This window comes from Phascolarctos cinereus, unplaced genomic scaffold, assembly GCF_003287225.1.
Source record: "Phascolarctos cinereus isolate Bilbo 61053 unplaced genomic scaffold, phaCin_HiC Scaffold_1;HRSCAF=81, whole genome shotgun sequence".
Classification (NCBI taxonomy): domain Eukaryota; kingdom Metazoa; phylum Chordata; class Mammalia; order Diprotodontia; family Phascolarctidae; genus Phascolarctos; species Phascolarctos cinereus.
The window spans coordinates 213,405,322-213,427,938 of NW_027555514.1; the positions used below are offsets into that span (position 1 = coordinate 213,405,322).

General features: G+C 40.9%; 1 protein-coding gene across 2 annotated transcripts in view; it reads right to left on the reverse strand.

The window, feature by feature from the left end:
- The window catches only part of BIN2 (bridging integrator 2), a 49,902-nt gene that overhangs the window by 15,552 nt on the left and 11,733 nt on the right, over window positions 1–22,617 (reverse strand). For both annotated transcript variants that reach the window (XM_020966174.2, XM_020966175.2), the window contains exons 2-5: window positions 12,736–12,816; window positions 1,887–1,941; window positions 1,417–1,511; window positions 230–325 (exon numbers count right to left, since the gene is read on the reverse strand). In XM_020966174.2, coding sequence (XP_020821833.1) covers window positions 230–325; window positions 1,417–1,509 — 189 coding nt within the window. In that variant the 5' untranslated portion in view covers window positions 1,510–1,511; window positions 1,887–1,941; window positions 12,736–12,816. The remainder of the gene's footprint in view (window positions 1–229; window positions 326–1,416; window positions 1,512–1,886; window positions 1,942–12,735; window positions 12,817–22,617) is intronic.

The following is a 22,617-nucleotide window of genomic DNA, read 5'->3' on the forward strand; positions in this document are numbered from 1 at the left end:
TTATTTCCCCTCCTAGACTATAAACTCTTTGAGGAATCAAGAATGAAGGTTGTAGGGTCAGAAGATGATAGGATTTGGAGCTGGAAGAGGCCTTAGAAGTCATATTTCCTCAGCAGCTGGCACAACATTAAGTGGGTGCTGAATAAGTGTAGCCTTTGGCCCCTATCCTCTGCCCTGATCTGTCTCACTCCTGACCCTGGCCCTGGCACTAAGCTGATGCAGCAGATACCTTAACTTCATTGAATTGGTAGATGTAGTTCTCCATGGTCCTCACAACCTGGTCAGCTAGTTTCTCTTCATAATCTTCCCACAGGAGATTATCGTTCTGTTGGGAAACACATGGAGATGAGGGGGCAGTTGGCTGAGAATTTCCAGCATCCCATTCCTCAGCAGCAGCAGCCCACTTAGTTAATGCCCCGGGTGCTAGTGAACCATCAGATCCCTGCCTCAAATTGTGTACCTTGTACCTTGTCTTGGGTTCTGTGAGGGAAGATCCAGAGAGAGAGAGACAGAGAGTCCCTGTCCTCGGTGCTTTCCCAGTGTGACAGAGAAGGTGAGCTTTAGTAACATAGGGGAAAAGGAGGGATCGAGAGGGAGAACTAGATGAGGTTAGTCTTAGGAAGCTTCCTGAAGGAAGAACTCAGACAGAAGAAAAGGATGAGCTTTGGTAAGACTGTTAGAGTCCAGATAATTGACATCTATAGATGATAATAATTTTTAAAACTCCAATGGAGCTATGATCTCATAGGCGTGATCATTTCCTCCAATGGTGCAGACCTCCACCATCCAGGCCTGCTTGTCTACATCCATTAATTCCAGGGGCCTCCTCAAGCTCTCTGCCTTATAACCCATCAAAACCCTCATTTTATCTAAAAAGTTTTAGCTTTCCCCCTCTTATCTGTACTGAGATTGGCATGTTACTGGCAAGAGACAAGAAAGAGTGCCTCTTAGTTCTCTTTTGCCTTCAATGAAGCTGACAATCCCAGCTTGGACTGAACTTCCAGGGAGGAGAGCAGTGAGACAGCAAGAAAGCAGCCACTGGCAAAAGGACGTTGAGGAGGGAGGAATGGCTCTGTCTGTGGATTTTCCAGTCACCCTTTAAACTGATCTCAAGCCACATCTCCTTTCAAAGTCCTTCCCTAGTCCCACTGTTTGGCAGTGACCTTTGTACTCTCTGACCTCACCTACCCTTTGTTCCAGACCCCTCTAAAACACTTATCAGGTAATATTGTGCTTTACAGTTATTTCTGTTTGTGTCTTATCCCCCGGCTGGGTGTAAGCTCCATGAAGGCAGGAACCGTGACCACATCTTTTACAAACTTGCTATTTCCCCCAGTGCCTGGCATGGCACGTCTACATAGGGTAGGTGCTGAATAAATGGTGGTGGTTGTCACTGGCCCCCGTCGTCCTCTGTACCGATGCAATGACTTTCAGGTCCCTGTAGCCCTCCCACTCATAGTTGTAGATCTCCTGCAGAGTTTGGGACAGTCTCATTGAGCTCTCGTGCATCACTGGAAGAAAAGAACTCGGTCTTTGTAAGAGGTTTCACCCCAAAATTCATTCCATTGATTATACAAATGATATGCAAATCATAGCATCTTTAGGTGATCTGGGAAAACACTTAAATAGCTTTGGGATGTGCCCCCTAGAGAAGTTGGCTAGAGCTTACAGAGAGGTTATTTTAACCAACATAACCAACTTAATCCCAAGATGTTAGGCTCTGGGAAGCACACAGGACATGGGAAGGCAGGATTTTTGGTAACATTATGTAAATCAAGAGTTTCTGATTTGGTGGCTTCTTCTCCCACAAGGTGCTTCTCTCTCCTTTCTTCACCCACTCCCTCCTCCAGGATGCCCTCTGGGATCATTGATACTGGGATACAGACCTTTGACAGCATTAAGGAAATGTTTCAAGTCCTTGTATAGTCTTTGGCCTTCAGCCTAGAAAGAGAAGTTAACTTGGTTAAATGACTGGAAAGACTATTCAAGATGAAGGGAAAAGAAAAAGCAGAAGATGCCTCTACATAAGGTAGAAAAGACATTTTGAGGCTGGGATATCTTTTATTGTTTACTTAAATAATTGATAGTCCTGATGGCAAGTGGATTTACCTACTATTTCCATAAATTCCTCCACTAAGTTCTATTTTCTTCCTGATAAACCCAAAGGCAGGCCTCAGTTCTTGGAGTCTAGGCTGACGGAAGATGACACAAGCTTCCTCATGTCCTATCTAGATGAAAAGCCTTCAGGTAGCGATCTGGCAGCAGCCCTGCCACTCAAGGGAACAAGGGACAGCCTTACTAAGTTCAGAGAGGCTCAGGCTCATCATCACAGTCTTGGCCACCAAATGATGATTCGTTTTTGGCCACTTAGCTCGTGAAACTGTCTATTAAGATGTGGATAAGTTGTGATCAATCAGTTAATCAAACATTTGTAAGGGCCAAGCATCATGACCTCATTTGGGATTTTCTTGGCAAAGATACCGGAGTGGTTTGCCATTTCCTTCTCCAGCTCGTTTTATGCATGAGGAAACTCAGGCAAACAAGGTTAAGTGACTTGCTCAGGGTCACACAGCTATAAGTATCTGAGGCCAGATCTGAACTCAGGAAGATGAGTCTTCTTGATCGCAGGCCAAGCACTCTATCCACTGCACCATCTAGCTGCCCTTTGTATATTACATGCACATCACACATGCACATATACACACATATGTGTAAGGTCTGGAGTTCCCATGGCTGAGGAATTCTATATCTCCCCTGTACTGTGGGGTGAGTTCGTTACCAAAGAAAGAGGCCAAAGAGCTCCAGATTGATTATAGGAGTGTCATCAGTCATTATGATTATTTATAAATGGGGGCAATCTGAGGCGGCAGCCAGATGACTCAGTAGATACCCGTAAAGAACCTCCAAAATCCCCGTGGTAATTATAGAAATCAGACAAAGGGAGGAGGAGCCACAGGGTGCTTCACTGCAGATTGGTGGATATTTAAGGTTTTTCTACTTAGTTAACGTTTTGGCTAATATTTTAGTTTATACTTAGTATTGAACCTGGTATCCAGACATCCAGCAGCATCGGATGAATGCCCAGGCACTCAAGGTTGGTCATGTATGGGTCACAATATCTAAGTTATGACTCAGTTTCCGATTATGATTTTTAACAGGTCAGTATGCCTTCCACCTTTCAGAGTTTAAGTTTATGGCTCCCACTTCTTACTGTGTATTACAGCTTTCACCAAATGGAACCCCACAGTATGTAAATATGAAATATACAAGTCTCACAGCTTCACATGGACAATAGTGCTGGAGCGGAGCTTTGGAGAGGCAGGGCTGGCATAAGGGACAGCCTGTATGAAGCCCAGAGATGAAGACAGTGTGTTCTCTTTTGGACATATAGAGTTTGAGATGTCTGTGGAATGTCAGTTTATAATGTCCAAGAGGAAATCTGAGAGGTGGACTGAAGCCCAGAAGACAGAGTAGAGTTGGATGTATAGAAACGGAAGTCATCAGTATAAAGATGACTGAGCCCTTGTGAACCGGTGCAGTCACCACGTGAGAGGTTATAAAGATAGAAGAGGGCCCAGGTCAGAGCTTGTGAGTACACTCATAGTTAGGGGGAGTGATGTGGCTAACGATCCAGAAGAAGAGATTAAGATGTGATGGGCAGACAGGTGAGAGAAGAACAGGGTGAGAACAGGGTCATAAAAATGCAGAAAGTAGAAAGTATCTAAAAGGAGAAGGTGGTCAACAGTGTCAAATGCAGCAGATTGGTGAGAAGGATGAGAATTTAGAAGGGGCCATCAGGTCTGGATAACCTACCTCAGAGAGGACAGATCTAGTTGAGTAATGAGGTCAGAAGTCAGATTGTAAAGTCCTGAACGGGAAGAGGAAAGGAAGTGGAGGCAATGGGTGTAGACAACATTTTCTAGGACTTTGACTGTAAAGGGGAAGGAGGGACAGAGAGGATGATCTCTTGAAGGGAGGTTATTAAGTGATCTGCTAGGTGGAGAGAGTATCCACATCAGTGAAATTACAGATCCTTGAATCATGGAGTGCTATACAGATTAGCTCATCCTCTTCCAGCAATTGTTTCTTTTGGGCCCATTTAAAAATTGAAGGGCAGCTAGGTGGCTTAGTGTATAGAGTGCTGGGCCTGGAGTCTGGAAAACCTGAGTTCAAATCCAGTCTCAGATATTTACTAGCTGTGTGACCCCGGGGAAGTCACCTAACCTGTTTGCCACAGTTTCCTCATCTGTAAAATGAGCTGGAGAAGGAGATGGCAAATTATTCCAATATCTTTGATGAGAAAACCCCAAATGGGGTCACAAAGAGTCAGACATGACTGGAAAACAACTAAACAACAACAAAATTATTAAGATGTTACTAGGACTCTCACTGAGCTATCTCTTCTCTACTTGGTCTTCCTATGAAGGATCGATGACTTTTGTTTCCTCATCAGCACAATAAAGGTGGAAGAGTCGTACTAGGCAAACTAGAAGGCTCCTTCTAGCTCTAGAGTTCTATGATGCTCCTCTCTACCAATTCTGACCTCCCTTTCTCCTCACACCCCCCTGCCCACTCCCCTATCCAATTTCCGCTCTTATGTAACCCTGTATTAAACTCTCTATTCCATGTAGGAAAACCTGCTCCTTATTCCCCACAGGCACCTGGCCCTAATCTTCCTCTGAATCTTCATACAGGCCACCCCTTTCTCCTTACTTCAGGACTTTTCCCTAAACCCTGTCCAGCTCAGCCTTCTTCTACCCTAGATCTTAATGGGCTTCAGATTCTGTGTCTGTATTCAGTTTGTCCCAGTAGACTTTACCACCTAAGACATGTCATTTACTTCTCCCATTGTGCCTTTTTCAGTACCCAAGTTATAAGAGGTACCATTCTTAAGTGGGGGAAAAATATTGATGGGGAGTGAGAATAATAATAGCTGACACTTTAAATAGCACTTTATAGAAATCATCTCCTTTGATCTTCACGACCAGCAGAGCAGGTATTATTAATCCCATTGTACAAACAAGGAAGCCAAGATTCAGAGATAAAAGCAACTTGCCCAAAGTCACACAGCTGATAAATGGCAGAGAAGGGGCTGGATGGAACCCAGGTCTTCCAACTCCAAATCCAGTGTCCAGAGCACCCTGAACTTTTATTACATCGATGTTTATTGCTAAGTAAGTACAAAGTCAAGGCCCTAACGTACATGGGCTTGAGAGAAGGTAGGAAAGGCCATGTCAGTGGGGGTGGGAATGTGTAGCTCCCTGAAAAGGTATATCCCAAAGTGTAGGTCAGGGCCAGAGACATTGGGACTTTGACAGTATTTTGTAAAACTAAAGATATTAATACAAATTCAAAATAAAAAAGGAAAATGGTTTAATTCATCTCCTGTTGTCGAAAGCAGGTCCACCCTTAACCTAATCAGAAATGTTGAGAATCCTCTAGGAAGGGAGTCTCAGACTCTCCATCAAAAGAGATTCTTAGTTATATCTCATAATCACTTCAATCACAGAATTCCTCCTGAGGTCTAATCTAATTCCCTCATGCTTCAGCTTCAGCTTGTCTTCAAGGGAGATGGGGAAAGTGGGGGATCATTTCTGGATGACATTACTTGCTTCCTATTTTTCAGCCTTTTCATTTCTAGAAGAGGAACTTCCCAGTTTCTTTCTTCTTGCCTCACACATCTATCTAATTCTCATGGAAAGAGCCCTGGGCTGAGGGCTGTGTGACACTAAGCTGTGTGACACTAAGAAAGTCACTGCCTCATTCTGGGCTCTTTTCTTCATCTTTTAAAAGAAATGGCTTGGGCTTAGACAATCTGTATGTCATATCCCATTCAGCTCTAAAATGCTGTGATCTCTGATCTCTGAGGCTTTGCCAAGTGCTCCACACCCATCAAAGGCCAAGCTTGAGTCAGTTTTTCCCACCCCTTATATAAACAGGGCCAGCCTTCAGTCAACCAACCAGTCACAATTCCTTGGTGCTGAGTGCTTCCATGTGATGTACACAATTTTGTACACTATGGGGAGGGGTTGCCTAGAGGGAACTGGAGACCCTGGGATTCCTGCCCTTGAGGACCTTCCAGTATTATTGGGGACACTTGCTGGGTGAGATGGGACACAATTTCAGAAAACAGAAACATAGTGAAACAGATCGTAAATGAAGGATAAACTGACTGGGTTGAGAAAATGTAAAGACCTGTGGAGTAGTGGGGACATGGAAGGGAGGCAGCTAGATGGCACAGTGGATGGAGTTTTGGACTTGGAAGACATGAGTTCAAATCCTGCCTCAGGCCCTTAGTATCTTGTGTGATCCTAGGCATTCTAGCCTTTCTTAAGATTGGTTTCCCCATCTACAAAATGAAGGGGTTAGCCTCAATGGCCTTCCAAGGTCCCTTCCAACTCTTATGTCTATGCTTCTGTGAGGGGTGGGGAAAAGACTTGTTAGGATTGATCTAACTTACTAAACAGCGCAACGACTTGTGGATTTGCTGAGGTCAGAAGCAGCCTGCTTTGGCTAAACGACAGTATTAAATAAACCTTCATAAAAGCTACTGCTGTAACTAATATACTTGCTGGGGCCCTTCTTTAGATTGCAGCTTCTTAATGATTTCCCTTCTCCAGTTATGTGAATGCTCTGATGACTTTATTTGGACTTTTTTGTTTTCTTTTTTGTTCCATATCAAAAATTAATTAGTATAGTTCCTCAGGAAAAAATTAGGAAGCTATTAGGGAATTTTAGGGAACATTTAGGAAATTAGGGAGTAATAAGGCAACTAAGGAGCTGTCATAGCTACCATGATTAAAATGGTACTTAAATAAGAGCTTAGAAAAGAATGACTGATTTCTGATTATATATATATATATATATATATATATATATATATATACATATATATATATATATACATATATATATATGTGTGTGTGTGTGCGTGTGTGTGTGTGTGTGTGTGTGTGTGTGTGTGTGTGTGTGTGTATAAAATATGGTTTAGTCCCACCTTTTCTCTTGACAGATAAGGAAGCTGAGGCCTAGAGAAATGATTGCCTCAAAAGGAGTAAGTGGCAGAGCTGGGTCATCCTCTCACTCAAAATCTATCATTCAAAAGGATACAAGAGATAGTCCTGGGAGAAAGTTTGAAGTGATAAAGCCCTGGATTATGATAGAAGCACATCAGATTGTCTGTGAGTGTTTGGTGCAGCAAAGGGCCCTTCCTCCTTTTTTTCCTAGCCAAAATTCCCATTCCTCAATGTGTGAGATTCCCTAGTCCAGAAAGTCTGAGCATTAGCAAAGGAATAGGCTTAACCTTCACAGTAGGTATGGATTTCAAATGAGTGGAATTCTGATAGAGAAATTGTTCAGCCTTAGGGGAGTCAGTTAGTGAATACATTTACTAAGTGCCTATAATGTGCCAGGTACAGTGCTAAGTACTAGGGATACAAAGAAAGTCAAAAGACCATCCCTGTCCTCAAAGGAGCTCACAATCTAATGGGAGAGGCAACATGCAAACAACTGTGTAGAAACAACCAATTAGAAATAATTAATACAGGGAAGACACTAGAATTAAGAGAGATCAAGAAAAGTTTTCTGTAGAAGGTGGGATTTTAGCTGGGACTTGGAAGAAGCTAGGGAAGCCAATGGAGATGAGGAGGCAGAGCAATCCAGACATGGGGGGACAGCCAAGAGAAAGTACCTGGAGGGGGAAGATAGACTATTTTGTTCCAGGAATAGCAAGGAGGACTGTGTCACTGGGTTCTAGAGCATATGGGGGGATGTAAACTATAAGAAGATTGGAAAGTTGGGGGGGAGGAGGTTGTGAAGGGCTTTGAACACCAAACGGAAAATTTTATATTTGATCCTGGAGGTGATGGGGAACCACTGGAACTGACTGAGCAGAGGGGTAACATGATCAGACATAATAAGATCACTTTAATAGCTCAGTGGACAATGCAATGGAGTGGGGAGTTAACAGGTAGAGAGACTAACCAGTAGGCTTTTGCAATAGTCCAAGTGTGAGGTAAGGGCCTGTACCAGAGTAATGGCACTATCAGAGGAGAGAAGGGCATGTATGCAAGAAATATGAAAAAGGGAAAATTAATAGCCTTGGCAACAGATTCGTTTAAGGATGGGTGGTGGGGAGGTGTGACATTGAGGACTAGAAAATGACACCTAGACTAGGTGATTGGGAGGATGTTGGTACTCTCAACAATAATAGGGAAGTGGGGAGGGTTTTAAGGGAAAGATAATGAATTTAATTTTGGACATGTTGAATTTAAGATGTTTATAGGACATCCAGTCCAAGATGTTCATTTGGCAGTTGGAAATATGAGACTGGAGGTCAGCAGAGAAGTTAGGGCTGGATAAGTAGATCTGAGAATCATCTAGGGTAGAGATGATAATTGAATCCATGGGAGCTGATAAGATCACCAACTGAAGTAGAATAGGGGGAGAAAAGAAGAGGGCCCAGGACAGAGCCCTGTCCTTTGGGACATAACTCATGGTTATGTTGAGGTTTAGTGGTGCTGGGATCCCAAAATCACAACACGTGGGTCCTGCCTGAAAGAATTCGACCCATGCCTTCTTTTAGCCAAAGACAAGGTTTACTAGAACATCTGTCATATTGGGCAGACTCTTAAGCAGTCTGAACATTAGTGAGCTATCCACTAGATGGTAAAAATCTGAGTAGTGGCTAGATTTTAAGAATCTGAGCACCTTAATGGAGACAAGAGGGACCTTATATACAGAAAGTTTGTAGGAGGGATCTAGGAGTGGCCAAGTAGTTTATGAGGTAATAGAACTCCTCGGACCTGGGCCCCGGGGGGCCAAGGGAGAATGAAGCCTAAATAGGATTAAGGGTAGGAAGTGACCTGGGGCCATAGGGAGGTAAGAGGAAGGAGGGCTAAACTAAGTTAAGAGTAACAGAGAACTGGGAGATTAAGGTAGCCACCAAGAAAGGCCAGTTGATGGGATTATAGCCTCAGGCTAATGCCAGAGATCTGGCTGTGTGGGAAAGTCCAGGGTTTTTCTTTTCTGGGGTCCAGATCCCAACCCCATCAGTTATTGGTCCTGACCTGGACAAAGATCAAATAAGGAAGACTAAGAAGGAGCAGTCAGATAGGTAGGCAGAGAACTAAAAGAGAGTGATATCCCAAAAACCTAGAGAGGAGAGAGTATCAAGGAGAAGAGAGTGATCAATAGTGTCAAATGAAGCAGAGAGGACAAGAAGGATGAGGACTGAAAAAAGCCCAGTAGATTTGGCAACTAAGCGATCATTAGTAACTTTGTAGAAAGAAGTTTTGGTTGAATCAGAAATTGGATTGTAGAAAGTTGAGCAGAAAGAGAGGAAAAGAATGGAGACACCTACTGTAGTCAACCTTTTCAAGGAGTTTAGCCACTGAAGGGAGGAGAGGTATGGAATGAGAGCTAGCTGGGGCAGACGGATCAAGGAGGGTTTTTTCAGAGTTGGGGAGACATGGACATGTTTATAGGCAGCTGGGAAGCAGCCAGAGATTGAAGAAAAGTGAAAGAGTAGTAATGGTAGAAGGGATAACCTCCTGGAGAAGATGGGGTGGAATGGGATCATTTGTGCATGCAGAAGGTCTTGCCTTAGCATGGAGAAAGGCTATCTATTCATTTGAGACAGAGGAGGAGGAGATGGTGGCAGAAAGCATCTGGGTGATGTGAGATGAAGAGGAAAGGAGAAAAGGGAACTTTCTGGGAATGGTCTTGATTATTTTTTGGTGAGGCAATTGGGGTTAAGTGACTTGCCCAGGGTCACACAGCTAGTAAGGGTTAAGTATCTGAGATCAGATTTAAACTGAGGTCCTCCTGACTCCAAGGCCGGAGCTCTATCCACTGTGCCACCCAGCTGCCCCAGTGATCTTAATTTTTTCAATAAAATATGAAGCAAGAAGGTTCTCAGCTGAAAGAGTGGAGGAGGGGAGCTGTGGGAAGTTTGAGAAAGAATGAAAAGATTTTGAAGAAACAGAGCAGTGAGTGGAGTACTTCGATTTGAAATTAGGAGTTCAAACCTCAGCTCAGATACTTTTCACATATCTGAGGTTAGTTGTAATTTATTGTTATGTATGGGGGTAGGACAGGTGGTAGAATGTTGATTTTCACTGCTCATAGTTGTTGCAGTTATAATGGGGTTTTTCGGCATTTAAGTTCAATCAAATTGAAATATACTTTCTCTAGCTGTTAATTGGTCCAGCTGTTCTGGGAGGCAATTTACAACTATTCCTCAAAAGTTACCGAACTTCTAAAATAGCAATGCCACTGGTAGGCCTTTACCCCAAAGAAATCAAAGAGGAAAAGGACACATGTATGCATGTATGATCTCCCTCTCTCTCTCAGATGTATATGTTTATATACATATATATGTCTATACATATGTGTATATACACACACACGTACAGATATATACACACTTGTGTGTGTTCTTTTTGTGGTGGCAAAAGGGAAACTGAGGGGAATGTCCATCAATTGGGGAATGGTTGAGCAAATTATGGTATATGAATGTAATGGAATATTATTGTGCTCTAAGAAATGATGAAGGAATAGGTTCAGAGAAACCTGGAAGACTTGTAGGAACTGATCCAGAGCAGAACTAGGAGAACACAGTAACAACAACATTGTGAAGTTAAGCAACTTTCAAAGACTTAATTCTAATCAATGCAATCACTAACCATGATTCCAGAGGTCTAATGATGAAACATGCTACCCATACCCTGACAAAGAAGTAAAGGACCCCAGGATGCAAAATGAGACATTTTTGGGGGCATGGCCAATGCCAGAATTTGTTTTGCTTGACTATGCATTATTTGTCACAAGGGTTTTGTTTTTTCTTTTTCCTTTTCCAATGGGGGTGGGAGAAAGCAAGAGGGAGAGAAAATTGATTTTTATTGATTGAAAAAAAAGTTAATACAATAAATAAAAAGCCTGAAATACTCCTCAGCTCATTTAGTGGTACTCAGCAAAACATTTACTTGGCATGAATCTAGTTACAAACACCTCATTTAAAATACCTCTGCTCTGGAGGGGTATTTATCCTTTTTTTCTTTTTTTTTGGCTAGGCAATGGGGTTAAGTAACTTGCCTGGAGTCACACAGTTAGTAAGTGTTATGTGTCTGAGGCCGGATTTGAACTCAGGTCTTCCTGAATCCAGGGCCAGTGGCCTATCCACTGTGGCACCTAGCTGCCCCGGGGGTATATATTCTTTAGTCTATCAGTCATTCACAGTAAAATATGAATTACTTTCCCACTAATACCTATAAGTGAAGTGTGTCAGAATTGGGAAGAGAAGGGTTTGCTAATTTGGTGAAAGTGGGCACTTCCAGAGAGGGAGGGCTTAGGTAGGCTTCTGTTTGGACAGCCTGAGGGCAGCTAGGAAGCTAGGAAGTAGGGGAGGGGGGAGAGTGAGTTAAAAAAGGAAGTGGCTGGCACTCACAACCATTTTGCCTAGGGCCCAAACAGAATGTTGTTGGGATGGATGGTGTAGGGAGTAGGGAGACTTGGAACTCTTAGCAAAAAAAAGGATAGTAAGCCTACCCATAGAACGCGTTGCAGTAGTGGAAAGAGCAACAGTAGTCATAGCTAAGCATACCTACAGTTAAGGTTTACAGAGTGCTTTACAAACATTCTCTCATTTGATGGCACCCCAAGGAGGTAGGTGTTATTCTTATCCCTGTTTTACAGATGAGGAAACTGAGGCACAGAGAGGTTAAATGACTTGCCTCATGGTCACATAGCTGAAAAACCAATGAAGCTGGAGTCAAACTTCAGGTCCAGATGTTGCCCTGGTGCTCTTACCCTCTGTGCTCACTGGTGACATTGGCTCTGGAATCCAAGTATGGACCTGGGTTGGAATCTTGACTGTATTGTACTGCTATTACTCTGGACCATTCATATACTATCTCTGGACCTCAGTTTCCACGTCTGTAAAAGAAGGGGGTTGGACTAGGTGACCTATAGCTTTGAATATTATAAACTTCTTAGGAATTAGGATTATTTCATCTTTTGTACTTGAATCCCTAACACCCAACACAGCGCCTGGCACATAGGGGGCATTTAAGTACTGTATTTTACTACATAATTGTTGCTACTGCATAATCGTTGCACTCTGTGTGTGTGTGTGTGTGTGTGTGTGTGTGTGTGTGTTTTTCAGTCCAAAAATTGGTTTATGACCTTTCATCGGGTTATCATCACATGGTATAATTCTGCTCCTTACGCTGCTTAAAGGTAAACAGAGTGACAATTTATTCACCAGGAGCATATGGATACACATTTGTCCCTGGCACATTGTGAGCCACCCTAGAATTCTCAGTGCACTTGTATTGTCAATATTCAATTTTAATGTATATTTTCGAGTATTCCGTGCATCCTAATCTTGCACCAAAGACAGTTTAATAATAAATGATTTTAAATTAATGCCTGCACATTTTTTAAAAAAGCTTCACATAAGGGTCAGACTCCACCTTTCTGCCAAAAAATTTGGCATAAAATCTGTGACAATTATGCCGTGGAATACAGGACTTATTGATTGATTGGTTAAATCTATGATCCTATGAAGTTCCTCTTGTCTCTGAGGGAGGTAGAGAGTTACCAGAGTGTCCCTTCCCCTGGGGAGGTGGAAGTCTTGGTAGACATGGTCCCTGTCCTTCTTCATCCAGGATCCCTACCTGTTCTATGTGGCCACTGGGACGTCATGGCCTTCTTCCTCCCCTGATCATCACTCACCTGCTGCTGGTGGAAGTTTTGGGCAGCCTGTTCAAAGCGTTCATCTTTGGTTTCTGCTATTTTCCCCAGTTTCTGCAGCACCTGGAAAAACATGAGATGTTTTAATGTCTCTTAATCACGAACCGGATGGTGAATGACCCCTGCCCAGCTAGATTTCCCTCTGTTCCTATCCATACTTCACTGCCCCCACTGTGCTATCCACAGGAATCCAATGTGTGCCTGAGCTCAGTGGAATCAGGAAGGTAGATATGCTGTTTCCCCACCACATGACACATTTCAAAACCATTTAGAAATAGTTTTTAGATTATCCACTTTGGAATTGTGTTAGGGTGCCTTTAAAAGAATTCAGAGCTTTTGCATGATCAAAATTAATGAAACTAGGATTGAAAGGGAAGTTATGAAATGGGAAAAAAATTACATCAAATATTGATTTGGGTCTGATATCTGATATATGAGGAGCTAACACAAATATATAAGACCATGAGTCATTCCCCAAAGGATTAGTCATGAAAAGGATACCAAAAGAAGAACTGCAATCTATTAACAAGCATATGAAAAATTGCTCCAAATAATAAATGTAAAATAATGTAAAGATTTAATGTAAATGTACATTAATGTAAATCATAATGTAATTATAATGTAAAGCAACTAATATCTACCAAATTGGCAAAGATGGCAAAAGTGGGAATAGTCAATGTTGAAAAGATTGTAGAACAAAAGATACACTGGTGCTGGTGGTGGTGGCTGTGAATTGTTCCATTCTGGAAAATGATTTAAAATTGTGCTAAGAAACTGACCAAGATGTCTATACCCTAGGGGGCCTGAGATTCCACTGCTAGGACTATATCCAAGGGTGTAAAAGGTAAAAAGGAGGGTCCTATATACACCAAAATATTTATAGCACAACTTTTTGAAGTGCAAAGAATTGAAAACAAAGTAGATGACTGAGGAATGGCTATACAAATTGTATTTCATGGATGTGATAGAATATTGCTGCACTGTGAGAAACAACTCAGTAAAAGATTGTAGAAAAGTATGGGGAGACTTTTATGAACTGATGAAAGTGAAATAAACAGAACCAGGAAAACAAGATACACAATGACTTTATGACAATGTGAATGAAAAATTGATATCAATAACAAAAAAACTGAACACTAATTATAATTATAATGACCAAGATTGACTCCTAAGAAGAGATAAGAAAATGTACCATTCCCTTCACTTGAAGAGGTGGAAGAGTGTGGGAAGAGAACATTGTGTATATTGTTGGGCTGAGTGGCTATGTTGGTTTTACTTTTTTTTGGGGGGGGCTCTTTTTTATCCTTTGTTATAAGGAATGGCTCTCTGGATAGGGGAAAGGAAAGGGATATGTATAGAAATGAAGGTGATATAAAAACAAAAGATAGCAACAAAAAATTTAAGTAAGGAGAAGAGAACTGACTGGTTGACTTCAATCTTTCTTCATTCTAACTGTAACTGGACTTCCCACTTTTACAGACCATTCTCTGTTGTTCAGGGGATGAGAATCCAATTAGTGGATTCCCATTGTTTGATTCACCCTTGTTTAGTTTCACTTTCCTCACTTTGGAGACATTTATTAGCTCTTAAGTCTTCATAAACTCTATGGAAGTGACTCTAGTCATCAGCTTAGTGGGAAAATAAAAACAGCTCACACTTATTCACTTTAAAGATCATAAGACAGTCAATTTAGAGCTAGAAGGGACCTTAGCGATGATCTAATTTCAAACCCCTTATTTTACAGAGGAGGAAACCGAGGCCTGAGGGTTGTTGTTTATATAAGGTCACACAGGTAGTAAGTAGCATAGTTGGAATTTGAATCATCTCATAAAATTCATAATCTAGTGTTCGCTCCTTCCTTTCTTTCTTCCTTTCTTTCCCTTTTAAATTTTGAGTTCTAGATTCTCTCCCTCCCCCCACCACTTCCCCATCCACTGAGAAGGCAAACAATTTTGATATCACGTGAAATCATGTGAAACACATTTCCATACTATTTGTCTTCTGTCATGTCTGACTCTGTAACACCATTTAGGGTTTCCTTGGCAAAGACACTAGAGTGGTTTGCCATTTTCTTCTCCAACTCATTATACAGATGAGGAAACTGAGGCAAACAGGGTTAAGTGACTTGCCTAGGGTCACACAACTAGTAAGTGTCTAAGGCCAGATTTGAACTCAGGAAGATGAGTCTTCCTGACTTCAGGCCATATACTCTATCCATTGCATCACCTAGCTACCACATTATAAAAAAAGAAAAGAAAAGACAAAAATTTTTAAAAAAAGAAAATTATACTTCAAGCATTTTTTTTCCATCATGAGTCTTTTGGGAATTGTCTTGGATCAGAGTACTGTATTGATCAGAGTAGCCAAGGCTTTTATAGTTGATCATCATTACAACTTTGCTGTAATGATCTTCCAGTTTTCACTTCACTTTACATCAGTTCATGTAAGTCTTGCCATGTTTTTCTGAAACCACTCCCCTTACAATTTCTTATAACATAATAGTACTCCATCACAATCACCCGCCACAGCTTATTCAGTCATTCCCCAAATGATGAGCATCCCCTCAACTTCCACCACAAAAATTGCTGCCATAAATATTTTGTACATATAGGCCCTTTTCCTTTTTCTTTGATCTCTTTAGGGTACCAAATCTAGTGTTCTTTCCATAGCACCATGCTGACTTTCTTAACTTGACTAACACAACTAGTAAATGTTGCAGTTAATACACAAATCCTCTTCTTATAACTTCAAATCTAGTGTTATTTTCATTATACCATAGTTGCTTCTGTAGAATAGGATAAAAATGTTTTGGCTTATCTGTGGAATTTGATCATCAGATTCAGAGCGGATTGTTCTCATGTGAAAAGTTTAATCCAGAAGTCTTAAAGACCTTATCAAAAGGGTTCAGTCAGCATGGGATCCAGAAGCAGGATAAGAGGAATGGCTAGGAGAAACAAAGAAGTGGTGACTCATCTCTGCATTTCAGAGTAGTAAAAGAAGATGGAAAACCCAGGTTATTCCATTTATTAGTTATGTCACCATAAGCATGTTACATTAAAGGCAAAGTGGCATAGCAGGAAGAATTTTGGATTGTGAGTGTAGGACCATGGGCACTTCTCTGAGCCTTAGTTTCTTTATCTGTAAAATAGGGATAGTAATAGTATTTGCCTTTTAGAGATGTGAAGACTGAATGAGATCGTGTATGCAAAGTGCTTTGCAAACTTTAAGTAATACAGAAATGTTACTATAAACTTTAGTCCTTTTGTTTCTTTTGTGTCCTCATTCACTGTTTCTGAACCTGCTCTTTACCTTCATATACCTCCTGCACACAATTCATCCCTGATTTCTTAGTCCAGGATCCCTGTTCTGTCTTCACTTCCTTCTCTTCAGTCTTAGCCCTAGAGTTGTAGTAATTCACTGTCCTCCACCATTGTATCTTTTATCCTCAAGATATTCTTGAATTGAGTCATTACCACTATTTACCTTCTCCACTCCTAATCCAGAGCATCTGAGTCCAACTAGAAGCTCTAAAGTGAGCTGTTTGGGCCCACAACAAATTCATTCTATGGCACTCCAACTATGCCCATTGCAGCTGCAAGGAAATCCTTCTATTCATCTCTAATTGGCTGCTTATCATCTTCCCTATAGAAGTTGTGTCAAACCTCTACTCTCAAGTTCTCGACTGGCCCCCATATGACATATTTTAAGCAGATACCTCACTGCCTACTTTACTCAGGAGATTAAGGCTATCTGTTTTGAGTTCCCTCCTCTTCTCTCCTTCTATACCCTAATGAGAATACTATATGTAAAGTCTTCTGCAAGCTTTAAAGACTGTGTAAATGTCAGCTATGATTGTTGTTATTATTCTTTTTACCTTCTCTGTGATCTCCAGGTTAAAGGAGACTTCTTCCTGGACAGCGCCAATCCTTCAACTCAGCCCTTCATCTGATCCAGCCTCATTTCCTCCTAGATCCTTTTCAACCACTTCTACATTCTCATGACTCTTGATTCTCTTCCTTTTATTGACACTTCCTCTTTGGTCTACAAATAGGCTCAGGGCAAAATTGGTTTCTATAAAGTATATGACACTGATTTTGAACAAACTTACCAGAACATACTTGTACACATCAAAGAGTATTGTTCTTCAAATTAGCCATAGAAGGCCCTGTACTTGTGAAAATCATACTTGTGCTTACTATATAATAACAAGTGTTCAATAAATGCTTGTCATTCATTCATAATGTCAAAAAAAAAAAAGCCTTTCCTTGGCCCTGTTACTCTCTTAGGCTTTTGTCCTATGTCTCTCCCTGCTGATTGATAAAGTTGTAAAATGAGGAGTCTATGCTCTTTGCTTCCACTTCCTCAATCTTCGAACCCTTATAATCTGACTTCTACCCTTTCCTTGATTTTTTTGACCATGCTCTCCCCAAGGTCACCAATGACTTTTTTTCCAAATTTTATTTTTAAAATGTAAACCCCCCAAAAGCATCTGTATACATACAGAAGGCAGAAAGAGAATTAATTCCACATGAAACTAAAAGTCTCCACTTTGTACCATTTGCTTTTCTTTTCAAAGTATATAACAAATTTCAAATGCTATTTTCAAAACTGTCCTGTGTTTATGCTTCCTTCTGAACGTCCTGTTTTCTTCTGCACATTTTTGGAAACATTTCAATGGTGGTTTTCTTTTTACATCACTGTTCTTGTTTAATTAAAAATTTTTTTGTACCTATTTTCTCTTTGACATCACTATTGATAAGTCCCCAACTTCCTCACCTCCTATGAAAGTATCTGAGGACAAGGGGGGAAAAAACCTTGTAATAAATAAGCCTAGTTAAGCAAAACATTTTTACACAGTGGCCGTGACCAAAAATGTATGTCTCCTTCCCCATCTTGAATCCTTCCCTTCAACACTTTTAAAAGAGTCTGGACACAATTCCAAACTGGATAACCTCAAAGATATTTATGTCTCTGTCAGGAGGTAGGTAAAATGCTCTAACACGGGTCCCCTGGGGAGGTGGCTGGTCATTGCTTCGATCAAAGTTCTTAAGTCTTTCAATGTCGCTTTTCTTAACCATGTTATTATCCTTGTATAAATTGTTCTTTGGTCCTATTCACTTCACTCTGTAGTCAAGCTACCCAGATTCTTTGAAATTGTCTTTGTGTAATTTCTTATGGCCCCCAAATATTCCATTACATTTATGTATCCCGATTTGTTCAGCCATTCCTCAAACGTCTAAGAAGCAAAGACAGTCCCTTGGTTTCTGGTTCTTTGCTCCATCCTTCAACCCACTTCTTCTAGTCCTCTCCTCAGGATCAGAAATTTTGTCTTACCTGTGACAATTTCCTCCCTAGTTTTGCTCTCCCTCTTTAACTTCCCCATGCCTATTCTTCCCTTCCCTGTTGAGTTTGATATATTTGTACACCAAACTCTGTGTGTGTTCAGCCCTCTTTTGTCTACTTCAGATGAGATGTTCATCTGATGTCCACTCCTCCTACCCCTTCCTCTGTCTTTGTATAGTCTTCTTGTGAACTCCAATTATGAGAAATAGCAAGTCCTTCCTCTCACCCTTTTTTCTCCTTTCTATATTAGTGTATTCCTTCTTTTGCCCTCCCTTTCTCTTTCTTAAACCCTCAAAATAAGACTAGTCCACCCCTAAGACCTTTGCTTTTTGTTTTTGTTTAATTTAACTCTCTCAATACTCTTTGAAAGCATTAAGAGTCAGAAGAGATATTTGTTTCTTCTCCTGTTAGAACGTTAGTCTTATAGGCATCAACACAGCTATTTTCAGTTGCTCAAATAAATGTTCCTCCTTAGGTTTCTTTACTCTTGTTTTTGTATTTCAAAGCTCCAACTCAGTTCTAGTATTTTCATTAGAAAAATTTGAAAACATTCGGGTCCATTTTTTCCCCTTGCAGAATTATATTCAACTTTGCAGGATAAGGTATTCTTGATTATAAGCCTATCTCTTTTGCTCTTTGAAATATAGCATTCCAAGATTTCCTCTTCTTTTTAGTAAGAGCTGTAAGGTCTTGTGTAATCCTGACTGTAGTTCCCTGATATCTGAAATACTTCTTTCTGGATGCTTGCTGTATTTGGTCATTTTTAATGTGGGAACTACAGATTTGGCTATGATATTCCTGGGACATTTCTTGTCAGAATTCCTTTTCGGAGGGGATTAGTGGGTTCTTTCCATCACTACTTTGCCCTCTGGTTCTAAAAGTTCTGGGTGGTTTTCATTTACAATTTCTTGAAATCTAGTGTTCAGACACACTCTCTCTTTTTTTAAAATCATGGTTTTCAGGGAATACAATAATTCTTAAATGACGTCTTCATGACCTATTTTCCAGGTCAGTTGTTTTTAATATCAGATAGCTTACATTTTCTTGGGTTTTTCATTCAGCCTTTTGATTTTGTTTTAATATTTCTCGCCATCTCAGTAAGTCATTGGTTTTTGTTTGCCCTGTTCTAGTTTTTAGAGAGTCCATTACTTGAGTTACCTACCATTTTCTCTTCTAAGCCATTCGTTCTCCTTCTAATTCTTTCCTGCAGAGCTTTAATTTCATATTTTATCTCTTGCTTATTTCTTCTAGGTATTCATGTAGTCCTTGTGGAAAATAGGTTTTTTTCCCTTGGAGTCTATATGTGTAGTTGTTATAAAGTTAGATTTATTATAGTTTTTTTATATCTGTTGATATTTTCTTTCATTAAATTATCCCTTCAGCTTTAGTGGCTAAATTGGAGCTTTCTGCCAGGATCAGGCTCTACCCTGTGTTGCGTGGTTGGCCCTGCTTGGTCCTGCCCTGGGTTCCCTGGATTCTTGAGCTGACCTCTACCTCCTGGGGTTAGGTTCTCCTGACTCTTTGAGGTTTAGAGTTCTCTCTGGGGTCTCAGGACAGTGTTAGGGACCTGAGAATCCCTGGGCCTGCGCTGCCCTAGTCTGAGCATTGCGTCACTGATCTGGTTGCTACCCATTGCTGTTCCTCAGGGCTGCCAAAGTTCCTGCCCTGGGACTTTATAATAACTCTGACATTTTCTCAGGAAAACCCTCTGCTCTTGCTCCCTTTGAACAAAGAGAGAGGGACATTACCCAGGTCCCATCTCTGGTCCTTCTGGTCCTTGTCTTACTTGGGGGTGGAAGGGACTCTTTCTTAGTGCTCATGGGTTGCTAGCTCACTAGTGCAGTCCTGGGGTAGAAGTCACTTACTCTAGCTTCTCACTGCATTTCTTTGCCATTATTCAGGCTGGTGCAAATGTCAGTGCTTGACTGGAGTTGGTATGGAGGAGCCAGCCAGTGGGCCCCTGTTCAGGCAGCTACCCTTGTCAACATTCAGCCTTTACCACTGTTGACCACTCCCTTCACCCTGACATTTTCTCCTCTCTTGGGGTAGGTGATGCTTTCTGGCCTAGTATTCCCTCCTACTTGTCTGACCACTTCTAGATCTCTTTCACCCTTTGGTTTCCCCCAAGGCTCATTCCTGGCCTGCTTCTCTTTACACTCTTACTTGGTGATCTTGTCCCTTCATATGACTCCAGAGATCATGTCTATGCAAATGGCTCCCAACCTCTTCTGAGAGCTTTAGTCTCATTTCTAATTTCCTGATGGATATCTATCTCCAGCACCTCCAGTTCCATCCTCTCTTTACAATATCCTCCACACAACAGGTAAAACTATCTTCCTAATGTGCAAGTCTGACCATGTTACCCCCCTGCTCCTCATTGTATCTCTAAATACAATCTGGCCCCAACCCACCCTTCTAGCCTTATTCCATATTCATGTTCTTTATACTCTCTACTTTTTAGACAAGCTAGACTCCCCAGTCTCATCCTCTCTTCTACCTCTGGTCATCAGCACTCCCATATTCCTGGAACACATTTCCTCTACATCTTTACCTGCCATAATTCTTCTCTTATGCCATCTTCTCTATGAAACCTTTCTGTTGTAGTGTAATGGGAGGGAAATACCCCAATGCATTTGGACCCAGAAAACCTAGAACTGAATCCTGATGATGCCTTTACTAACTTCCCCTCCTTGAGACATAGTTTCCTCATTTGCAAAATGACATAATAATACTGAAACTCCCTAATTCACAGGATTGTTGTGAGGATCCCACATATTTAGATATATTATCAGAATCATCTAGTTCAATCTGCTCATATTACAAATGAGGAAGCTGTGGGCCAAAGAGATGAATGACTTGCTCAACTTGTCATTTGAATCCAGGTCTTGACTCTCACTCAGTGTTCTTTTTAATTCACCACATTGCTCAGATGATCAAATAACATCCTCACATTTCTTATAGCACTTTGCCCTTCACCCTTATCACATTTAAGATCTTTGTTTGTATACTGACCTTTTTCTTCCCTTTTTGAGGGAAGAAAATGTGTTGTTGTCAATCTTCATCCCCTCAATACCTAGCACAAGGCCCTGCAAACTGCACATGCTTAATCAATGTATGTCAAGTTGAACTGACAATAGTATTTACATGACCATACTTCACAGGTGTGTTGTTCAGAAAGCACTTTGTTTTTAATGGTTTGCATTTTTTAATTGAGCATCAGTATAAGCTTAGTGATTATTTGCATTTTGATTACTTAATTTCAGTAAATAAAGTATCATAAGACTCTCAGTCACTCCTCTAAATCACGAGTTTTTAACCTATGGGTTAATACTACCAAAGGATTCATGGATAGATTTAAAGTGGGATGGTGTCTGTGAACTTAGATGGGAAAAATTTTTATCTTTATTTTCACTAACCTCTAACTGAAATTTAGATTTTCTTCTACTATTTAAAAATATTATTCTGATAAGGGATCCATGGCTTCACCAAACTGCCAACAGTGTCCATGACAAAAAAAGGTTGAAAAACCCTTGCTATAAGTCCTCATCAGATTCCCCTCCTCCCCTTATTTATTATTCTTCCTATAATTGGAGCTAATGTGTACTCTAGTCTTTGGGTTCTGCTTTTTTTTTTTCCCGCTTGGCATTTTTATAAAGGTCTTCTCAATTTTTTTTGTATTTCCCCTACTTGTTGATCTTAATTACATCATAGTATTTCATTACGTGGTACAGCTAGGTGTCCAAGTAGATAGAGTGCCAGGCCTGGAGTCAGGAAGAGTCATTTTTGTGAGTTGAAACTTAGCCTCAGACACTTACTAGCTGTGTGATTCTGGGCAAGCCACTTAGCCCTATTTGCCTCAGTTTCCTCATCTGTAAAATGAGCTGGAGAAGGAAATGGCAAACCACTCTGGTATCTTTGCCAAGAAAACCCCAAACGGGGTCACTAAGAGTTGAACGTGACTGAAATAACTGAATAACAATAAAAATTAAATTATGTTAATGTACCATAATTAAACATTCCCCTTTTGTGGACCTGTAGGTTGCTTCCTAGTTTTTGCTATTACATATAATCCTGCCATGAAATTGGAAAGCATTTTGTAAGCAGTCATGCACCATAAATGTTAGTTGGTCTATTTGAGAGATGCTTTGAGATGTGGTAGAATGGTATGTTTGGATTCTCTATGAACTTAATCCATGTTTTCTGACTATGAATGGTGGAGACAGCACTAGTCCTGGAGACAGAACCAGGCTGAAGTCTTGTCTCTGTTCCTTATTAGTTGGGTAACCACGGGCAAATCAATTTCCCTAAGTTTTCTTTTCATCATCTGTGGAATGGGGTTAATATTACTTATACTACCTAACTGGGGTGTTTTGTGAGATAATGAATTGAAACTGAATTAGCAGCATGAACATGTGAGTTACCCCTATAGCTCCCCCTCTGGTCTGAGCTTTCTTATGTGCTTTGCCTGGTGTGAAGCCCAGCAATCTTGTAACCATTTTAAACCCGAGTTCTTTGTTCCTT